This window comes from Mytilus trossulus, chromosome 6 (assembly GCF_036588685.1).
Source record: "Mytilus trossulus isolate FHL-02 chromosome 6, PNRI_Mtr1.1.1.hap1, whole genome shotgun sequence".
NCBI lineage: Eukaryota > Metazoa > Mollusca > Bivalvia > Mytilida > Mytilidae > Mytilus > Mytilus trossulus.
Window position 1 is genome coordinate 85,454,351 of NC_086378.1, and position 10,932 is coordinate 85,465,282.

The 10,932-nt window shown below is 30.1% G+C and overlaps 1 protein-coding gene across 1 annotated transcript; it reads left to right on the top strand.

Annotated features, from left to right (window-relative positions):
* Window positions 1-241: 241 nt before the first annotated feature.
* LOC134723840 (vasorin-like) lies at window positions 242-9,650 on the top strand. Its single transcript, XM_063587382.1, has 5 exons — window positions 242-306; window positions 3,469-3,672; window positions 4,598-4,669; window positions 8,155-8,226; window positions 9,575-9,650. Exons 2-5 carry the CDS (start codon window positions 3,500-3,502, stop codon window positions 9,648-9,650), a joined length of 393 nt encoding a protein of 130 aa, XP_063443452.1. The 5' UTR covers window positions 242-306; window positions 3,469-3,499.
* The last annotated feature ends 1,282 nt before the right edge of the window (window positions 9,651-10,932 follow it).

Consider the following 10,932-nt stretch of genomic DNA (forward strand, 5'->3'; position numbering starts at 1 on the left):
TTTCGTATTGCTTTTTATTAATTGCACTTTATTCTGTTCCTGGTACATTTACGTCTAAAATATGAAAAATATAGATTTCCAAAAAGCCAATGATATTTCTGCAGCTATCGTTTTTTGTGATTTAACTTTTTCCTTCTTCCGTATCTGCAGATAATTATGATTTTGCTGTAAGAAATGTTGAAATAACAAAGGTAATCAATGTAGTATATATATATATATGATATATATGTGCACAGTAATCGGTCTACGTATAAAGACAGGAGGATTGTTAAGCTTTGCCTCATAAGACACAGGAAGCGTTTACATGTAAGTAGACATTATTGGTAACGAATTCCTTTTACCCAAACCATAATTTACGAATTCATTAATTAATACACAAGTATGCCTTTAAATGTTTTTTCTTTATTGATAATCTGCTTTCTCCATGTTGAAAATTTCACAATTATTTCTTAATCGCATAAAACCGAATATTGTAACGTGGGATACCCAGTTTGGACATATTTGTTCACCTACGTCTATGTTCTGTGTTTATTTCTTAACATGTATCCCTTTTAACTATAGTGTTCCACCAATTTTAAATGAATCCACGTTGAATAAATAAACTATTGGGGTTGAACCGACCATCAAAAGATCCGTGGTTCTGAAATGACAAGTACCAAAATTGATCAATGCTTAATTTCACATCTGTAAAAATCGATAAGCTCATTTTTTATTTTCTAAAAATATTTAGAAAAATTTGACATAAGTCCGTGCTTACTATCCATTTTCAAGGGAATGAATTGTTGTAACATAATTTGATTGGGCATTTTTAATTTTAAAAATTTGCATTTACGAGTTTTATGCAGAATTTTGTTTTTACAGTGAAAAGGCCATCTGTTGAAATATACTATTAACGTGTTTATTAATCACGTACCTGGATACGAGCACAAGTCTACGTAAACGTATCGCGCATATTTGCATAAAATAATGATTAAAATTAATCCTCGGGACCAACTTGACTCAATGTATCCTTTTCTCATATAAGTATTATACGATACGTCGATACGGATACGCTAGCAAAACGTGAATAATGCAAATGTTCTTTTAGATATACTTCTTGATAAAAGACCTGCATATAATATCACATCGTAAAAATATAAATTGTTGACTCTCGAAGAAAACTTGTGGAAGATGTTGCTGCTATATTAGTTAAATTGGTGTAATTTGGTCACTGTGAAACTAAATATATTGCGAAATAAGAATACTATGGTAAACAATTTTTGCATTATTATGGTTTTACTTTTGTTGGCCATTCGAATCTAAAAGAACAATTTTGATTTAAATAAGCAAACATGTTCTACAGTGAAACAGTATTTTTCATGAAGTGTAATAATATTATATCTTGTTTAAAAATACAAAAGACATTAAATTATTTTGGAAATGATCGCAACAGTTTGTTTGAAAAACAATACAGCGAACAAGTGTATTGAATGCTCTTTTTATCAGCATTGAAACAGTATGACACAACTACCATGTTAAGTCATCTGTACATTAAGCACGTTTTTAATGATATTGTTTGTATTTTTTTAAAATAAAAAACAACAATATCAATTATGTATTTTTTTCTGAAAATAGAGTTATTTGCAGTATTTTAATGTTCTTATGATAGAGAGAAACGATAAAATAAAGGATTTAAAAAAAAGGAGGAAGGCCAAAATAAATTGTCCTGTCCTTAAGTGCAAATTAGAATATGACCGCAAAAAAGTTTACTGAATTTGACTTACATTATGAGATAAACTTGCTTTTTTGGTAACAATAATACTTATTTCAAACATAGATAGTATTATTTGAACTTTTACTCAAATGTGTGTTTCCCTTTTATATTTTTATTTTCATAGAGCTTTGACTGTTTTTTATGTACAACTGTAGTTTTATTCTTGTTACCTGTACTATACTTATTTTTGTTGTTGCCGATTTACAATTCCATCGATGAATATTATTAAAGATATAGGGTATATGACATGACATGACAAGAACACTTTGTAAATGAATATTACCTTTAACTTAATAAAATAGAATAACGAAAATCCCGAAATGATCTGAGAAAATATCACCCGACTTTCACGTAGAAAGATATGTAAAACACATAAGAAAAAAATGACGACATATCATAATTCTGGCAGATCAATTTTTTGAAAAGGAAATCCATGGCTAATCCATTTGATCAGATAATCATTCAGGCGTGTAAACTTAAAAGTGAGAATATATATGAGAATTTTTTTATTTTTTTTATAATTCAATTCAGGTTTCATTTATGAGCTTTCAGTATTCATTGTTCAAGCGTTGACCGAAGTACAATTTGTATGAAGCGCAGAAGCTATGCGCACGGTCAAAGCTTTATCAACCCTATAAAGTTACAAATATAAGCATTACAAATATAAGTTTAGGGGCCAGCTGAAGGACGCCTCCGGGTGCGGGAATTTCTCGCTACATTGAAGACCTGTTGGTGACCTTCTGCTGTTGTGTTTTTTTATTTTGGTCGGGTTGTTGTCTCTTTGACACATTCCCCATTTCCATTCTCAATTTTAGGACTTATAATTACATTTTCAGCTTGGATCATGTTCACTTTAATGCAGGACCTAGTGTCATCATGAGTGATACATTTTATTGTGTAATGCAATTGACAAAGGGATAACGCGAGATTGCAGTGTAGCCAATTCGAATAACGATGAAAGATACATCTGATGTAATTATTCTCCGATACATCTATTCCAACAAAGTATGTGTATTCAACAAGTCATAACTTAATGCAGTCTATGCCCCCCTCCATCGTCCTTCACCGGAATAGACCAAAATACGGTCGGTTATGTCGAGTAATGTGATTTTATTGGAAATTTCTAGTACAACGCTCAATTACTTATAACAGGGCCTTTTTTTTTTGGTGTTCGTATATTCTTTGAGAAAAAACAAATATGGAACACTACTTGTGACATGAACGAGAAACTCATCATAAATATCAGGATTATGAGATCTACCCTTCACTATAAGCTACACTGGATTATGGGTGTCATCAATAATTCATCAATCTAAAGTAAAAACAGTTCAAACAGGGAGCACATGTTAAGATACATAAGAATAATATTTCAAAACACTTTCATACACGTTCGGTTCAATAACACGCAGTTTTTTATCATTTCAATAGGAAAGATATTTATCATTTTGAACTGACCATAAAAATTAACTATATTGTGTTGAACTTAAAAAAAATTCCTTTTAGGCAATTTTAATTCTAAAAATAATGAAATAAAATTTTAAATTCTTTAAAAAATAAATCATGTTGCAATTTTATTTTGATCGTTCTTGTAACAGGACATATTCGTTAACATAGAAGAGATAGCTTTACGACAATAACCTTTACTCCGATATCAAACAAACTGTGCCAAGTATATTTTAGACGCCAGATTATTTGAAAAAAAAAACGTTTTACAGGAAGTGAAGAAATACGGCGAAAATATTCAACATGTTGTATCCAGTGATAATTATTCTGACTGTCAGCACTTTACATGAAAGTTATGCCTCCTGGTGCTTGAATCAACAAGAAGCCATTTGTTCGTGCAGGGAGACAGCGATTGCGTGTAATAACCAGCCGAGTTTAACACATATACCTAATATTCCAACAGATACGACATATCTGTGAGTAATCCTATAAACTCATAAACTGTAAATAAAACCCTTCGCTTAGACAATTTGATAGATATCAAGTACTAGAATATCTAATCTTAAATGAAATTGAGGCAATCATGTATTTATACATGCCCTAATCAAAACACGAGACGAATGCAAATGTGGTACTAGTTTATAAGTTATCAAATTTAAATTCATGGAAACAATAATTGACAAGAGGATGGAATTGTTTTGATATTTGTATTTTGTTTTAGTTTACGTATTGCTTTACCTGAGTATATTTGGCTACCTTTGAAATTCAATTGAGAAGTTTTTCGTTAATTTCTTAACAAATTTGCCTTGTTTCATTCATGGAATATGCATCATCTTTTGATGTATTTACAAATGAGTTAATACCTATATGTGTATTTTCTTCAATAAGACACACTTGTTATTATTAGTGTTTGCCACAATTTGAACGGGCCCTTTTTTCTTGGCCTAGAGCTCTCACAGAAATGCAATTTCTATGTCTTAGAAACAATAACCAACCAACAAAAAAAGACTACAGTCTTAAAAATGACTGTAAACAAACATCTTGCAAACGTCGATATTTTGTGGTCGATTTATAAAACTTTGATAATTTATCAGTTTTGCTTACCTGATTGCTAATACTTAGTTGTTATGTCATATTTATGACAAAAGCAGATAACTCGATGAATCTATTGTTTCCCTAAATTGAAGTGCAATTAATATAAATTCTTTTGAAAGAATTATGGATCATCAAATATGTAAAACATAGTATAAAGTTTTATATAACTTGAGCCAAATTTTATCAAGCCATTATTATGAGTCAAATATTATAGCATGAATCTGTAATGAAATATTTGCCATTGAATCTAATTATATCGCATATATTTATCGATAAACTAAGATTCAATATGTGCTTGTTTTATAGAGAATTTCATGGAAACGGTATGACTTCACTAAACGCAACTTCATTATCTCGATTTACATCACTTGAAAGACTGTAAGTACAAATAGAACTCAAAGTCGAGATTTTATTAAACAGAGAGACTAAAGTCAAAATAAAACATTTGTAAAATATATTAGGAACAGAATTAATATAATGATATATGATGTTCTAATGGTAAAATTTTGCCTTACATTTTTAAGTATCGTATTTAATATGTGTATTCCTGCTCAAACATGTGATAACTTACTTCTTGATGTTTTTAACAACCTTGAAATGCGTAATAGCCCATACACGGTCAGTACATATGATAGGTAGGCTCTTATTAAATAGTTTATCTAGATATCCATTTACAAATATATAAGGATAATGAATTGAAGCTGTAAATTTTGAAACTATTAACAGTAAAGGTGCAAACTGAATATTCTTATAAAGAAACATCTTATAACAGTAAACAATTTATTGATCAATTAATTCACTTACTATCAGGGTTTCCCCTGGGTTAATTATTTTTTTCGCCACCTCTTTCGCCAAACAATATATTGTTCGCCACTTAATTTTTGTTTCGCCAAGTAACATTAATATATTTTTCGTTTAAAATTTACCTTTCTTTTCTACCCTCTCCCTTAAATAAGATGATTTTGCCCCAATGTGTCTCAGATTATACTTTCAAACTTAGTTTAGAGTCTACATTTTAATGAATAAACACTAAACATTAATTGTACTTTAAAACAAGAGAATTTCTCTTGACTTTAAAAAGAAAAATATTCATTGTATTTTAAAAACTTTTCAAAATGAGGGGGCCACTATACTTTTAATAATAAAGAAGATATAAGTCATGGATATAACAAAATTTATGGACATGTTTTGATCATATAGTACCAGTATAATTCGTAGGGAAAGTTGAAAAGAAATTACTGTTGTGCCCTTTTGTACTTAGAAGTCATTTTTACAACAAAACAAAAGCTTTTATCACATGAAATTGATCCCTCATTTCATGTGTTGTCATTACATTGAAGGGTTACTCTCATTCGAGGGGTTGTTCCCAACCTTTTGGATAGATTTTTTTTATAACGACAGTTTTCTTTTCTTGACCATCGTAAATGAAAAAGTTGAGACGTACAACTATGCTTGAAATATGTGTGTCACTCAAACGACTTTATTAAAGTCAAATGATAATTAATGTTTAAAATCAAAGATTTTTCTTGCTTTTGAACATTTTTCGTCACTACAACAGCTTTATTTTCTAAACTATCTTTAGAGGGAGAGAAGACGTCAAAAGTGTGCTTCAAACACGTGCGTCGCAAAGATGTAAATAAATTTTGTATGTGACATTGAGCGGAAGCCATTAGGCCATATCATTTTGTGAAACAATTCAATCAACACCTTTATTAATTAGTCCTTTGTTGTCGATAGCTATAAAAATGCAATCAGCTGATTATTGATTTTCTGTCTAAATCTTAATGAGGTCAAGATGAATTCTGAGTATTGTCTGATCGGGTAAAGTACGAGAAACTCGAAAAAATATGGAGGTAAATAAATCGTTATTTATATTTCTTTCGCCAAATTCTTTCGCGAATGAGGAGTTTTTATCGCCACAATTATTATTTTTTCGCAAATTGCAAATTGCGAAAATGGCGCCCGCCAGCGGAAACCCTGGCTATGTATTACAAATGATATCTTCCAGTTTAATTCTAACCGTTTATAATTGTATATATGCTCCGGACCATATGAGTATTTGGACCATACGCGTATGGTCATGACCATATGGGTATATACTCATATGGTCCGACCATACACGTATGGTCGGGGTAATTAACACTCTGTTACACTCTGTTACAGTTTACTTTTTAAACTTAATGTAAACTTTTCATATGGTATGACAGTTTATTAAAAAGACGCTGTCATACAGATGATTTTGTTATTATATTATAATAAAAATTAGCTAAATAAGAATAAGAAGTTTCACATAGTTAATTAAATTTTATTTTACTATGCGAAAACTATGATGAACACATTGTATACCGATGGTCATAAATGATGGTCATTTCCGATTTTTTTTGGTTACGAGTAACTTAAATTTCTTGAACTGTTACACAAGATTTGAAGGCACTGGAAAGAAACATAGTTTATTTATTTGTCTTGTGAATATGGTGTATTGCAGTCATGTCACGATATTTGAGATCTATAGCTTTTTAAGACATCGTAGACATATCGGAATGACCCAAGACCTCGATATCACTGAACTCAGCTACAAAAAGGCTAGCTTTTCACTCGCAAACAAAAGGTGTAGATGAAAAGGATCGTGCACAACCAAGACTTGCAAATGCAAAAAACGTTATGATACCTTGTGGAAGTAAATGTCACCCCAAGCCTACATACAAGAATGTAATTAGGTATGAAAACTAACTATGAAATCAATGTTTTATTTGTACGTAGTATTTGAATTATAAAAATAATACACTGTCATGTAACCATCATTGGTTTTTTAAGATAATTTTTTTGTATTACTGAAACTTTTAAATGTAATTATAAAAAAAATACCTATATGGTTAAAGTACTCATATGGTCCTGCCCGTTAATAACCAAACGAGTATTATACTCATATGGTCGGACCATATCAGTATACGCACATGGTCATGACCATACGCATATGGTCCAAATACTCATATGGTCCGGAACATATACATACAAACAAGATGGTACACTCATATTTTGGTTGATGTCACTAACGTTAATTTCCGTATTGATCAAATTAAAGATGTTCATCATGTGCCAATAATAGCTTGAGACCTGTAGGTTGCACTTTGTAAATAGAGCTGTTTATCAAACCACGCCTCTTTTGGGGAGATTTAAAATATTCATAGAAAATTAATTTTTGTTTACAAACTGGATTTTTTAGGTCCATCTCATAGAGGCATAACTTAGGAATTTTACCAGTAAGTCTACATCTGCATATTGTTTATAAAAAAAAATTAAAAAATCTTATCCTAGCATATGCCTTACAACTTTTTTCAAGGGTCAAAATATTGGGCTGTATGGCATATTTTCAACGTTTATATGCCCTGATCTTTTCAAAGTTTAAACTAACACTAATTTTATTAACTACCCCTGCCTCGAAAGAAGGGTTACCCCAGATTTCAGTAAAAACAATATGCACATGTATTTGTATTGGTGACATTCCCAAGTTATGCCTCTAAAAGATGGAAAACTGGGAACCAGTATGTAAACAAAATTAATTTTCTATGAATATTCTAAATCTCCCCAAAAGTGGCGTGGTTTGAGAAACAACTAAATATACAAAGTGCATCCTGTAAACAGATACACGTCCAGAGTACATAAGAACACCCCAGTATTCATTGGTGTTCGTTTTTCTTTGCCTTTAGTTTTCTTTTTTGTGTTTCATATGCTGTTATTTGTCTTTTTTCTTTGTCTTTTTTGTTTTTGCAATGGCATAGTGATTTTGTTTCGACTGATTAATTTGGTTTTCCTTTTGGTATGTGTTGTCTCTAATAGATTGAATAATTGTTTTTTGTTTGAAGAGACCTTAGTCAAAATAAGATTACATCATTAGAAGCAAATTCATTCTCTGGATTAACATTACTCGAGGAACTGTAAGTACACACATTACTTGTTGTTTAGTATAACTCAAGATATATTCCTAACAGAATGAATTCATATACGATAGTATCGTCACCTCGTATTTCGGGAAAAAAAGAATTGCCTGTATATTATTAACGTTCCTGTTACATCTATAGTATTGCATCAAATAAAGACACAATTAAGAACTTTATATTTCAGTCATTAATATAATCTTAGCTAGGGGTTTAAAGATTTAAATTGATGATATTTCATTTATAATATTATTATTATGAATTTGATTTTGTTAATTTTAGATTAATCTGTTAACGTGTTGTAGAAACTAAAAAATCTTTTACTTCAATCGCTTATAATATTATTCATGAAATACTTCTATTATACTGCACGTTAACATGGCATATTTAGATTGGCTAATATGAGAAATTACAACGTATTAACGGATTTAATTTGCATCAAATAATTAATCAAGTTCTGTGGTTTGTCTCAGCATTTTGTAGTAAAAGGTTAAAAATTAAAAAAACTTCTTGCTTCTCTTCATTGAATTCTTTAAATATCTGCAACGTTGTTATGTTCATGACGTCATGGTACCATTCAACAGTACACTGTCCATTTGGTATCGTTCGAACCTCTTCTGTATAAAACATTGAATAATACATGGCTGAGAGGTTGAGAGGTTGAGAGGTTGATTGCCCCTCTAAATACATTGTCAATCTCAGCCAACACAAATTGAATATTGTTTCGCTTTTACAATTTCATTTAAAAATTGGATAAGCAATAAATAATTAATTAACGAGGAAAAATAAAAGTCTTTTCAAATTCATCATAAAAATAAATGACGTAAACACAATATCGTCAATACATTCTTAATATCAGGAATTAACGACGAAAACAATGAAAAACAGTATATAACAGTTGTTCTAATGTTAACGATTTTGACACGATGTCGTGTTCATATTGGAATGTAAATACGATATCGTTATTACGTTGTAAACATAACGGTTTTAACAATGTCATCGGTTTAAACAGAAAACAGGAGTTTTTACCGTGTAACCGACGTTACCAGGTTTAAACATTGTTGATATCACGATGTAAACACGATATCGGTATTTCGTTATATACATCGCGATGTCAACGATGTAAACCGTATGTAAGAGTTCCTACACTGTTTACGAAGTTGACACGATATCGTGTTTACATTGTAAATGTCGTGATTTCGACATGTTGTGTTTTACATTGTGCACTGGAAATGAAAGTAAGTCAAGAGGAATTTGTATTGAAAACACTTTTATTGATAACCCCCAATTATTGAAATTTATTGAACATTTCTACAATATAAATCATTTGCTATTAAATCATTTACAGAGATTTACAAGAGAACCACATTTCAAGATTAGAAGACATGGCATTCAAAGGTCTTGTTTCATTGACATTTTTGTAAGTATTCATTGCAACGCGCAATCAATTTTCATGGATAGATTTATAAGAATAAGAAAATTTAGTTGGTCGGTTTAGATAGGCTTCTCAATACTATATGTAATTATATTTGTTTCAATGACGTTAAATCTCGCCAAATAACAGTAAATGCAATAAAACAGAAAAATCGTTGACTGTTTTTGTACCGGTATATGCGACTGCGAGAATAGAATTGTATTATATTGTTGTTATTGATGTGATTATTATTGTATTAAGAGAGTCTTATTATAAATTGGTGAAATCTAAATTAGTTACTCTAACCATACAAAGTTATTATTATTATTATCCTTATTGATTTATTACTATTATCATTATTATTACTTCTATTATTATTATTATTACTACTATTATTATTATTATTACTATTATCATTATTATTACTACTATTATTATTATCCTTATTACTATAATTATGATTATTAATATTTTGATTTGTTATTATTACTAATAATACTATGTCGTTGTTTGGTATTTCTATCGGTATATGCGAGTGTGAGAATACTATTATAGCGTTGCCTAAAGAAAGTTGATTTTATAAAAATATGAAAAACAATTCCTCCATGATTTTCTAATTAACCCCAAAAGTTAGAAATAATCTATTTGAAAACTGTTTACTTTCTCATAGTTATATCTCTTATCAAAGAACAAACAGTTAAACAAATGTTAACCCTTCAAATATGGAAAATAAAAAATCCAGCGCCGTTATAAATATTGTTATCAGGAGGCAAGATGTTTAACTAGTTTTATTACTTCATTTAGTTTTCTTGTTATAATCTTTGTAATCAAATTTGAAAAAAACATATATTTTACTGGAGACACTTTACCTTTACATTTTTTAAGATCACTGCAATACAATCATGATTTCTTTATTACGTTTGCCCTTGTCTTATTATTTATTAATACTTTTTATAACTTAGCAAGAGTTTTTTTTATGATGAACATATAGGGCCACCATTGTGGACATAATTTTTATGACCATCATTAAACAGAGAATGTCACAGATAGGACTGAAGCTCTTTATTTCCCAGCTATAATCATAAATATATATAAGAAGATGTGGTCCCTTGGCTAACACCAATCAGCAAATTATTAGGGTCCACAACGTCTGTTTTATAACAACGTGTGGACTATTATTCCCCAAGGGTATCACCAGCCCAGTAGCCAGTACTTCGATACTGGCATGAAAATACGGATGTTTTGTGTTATTTAAATTTGCTGTTACGAAATATTAGAAATTATTATAAATT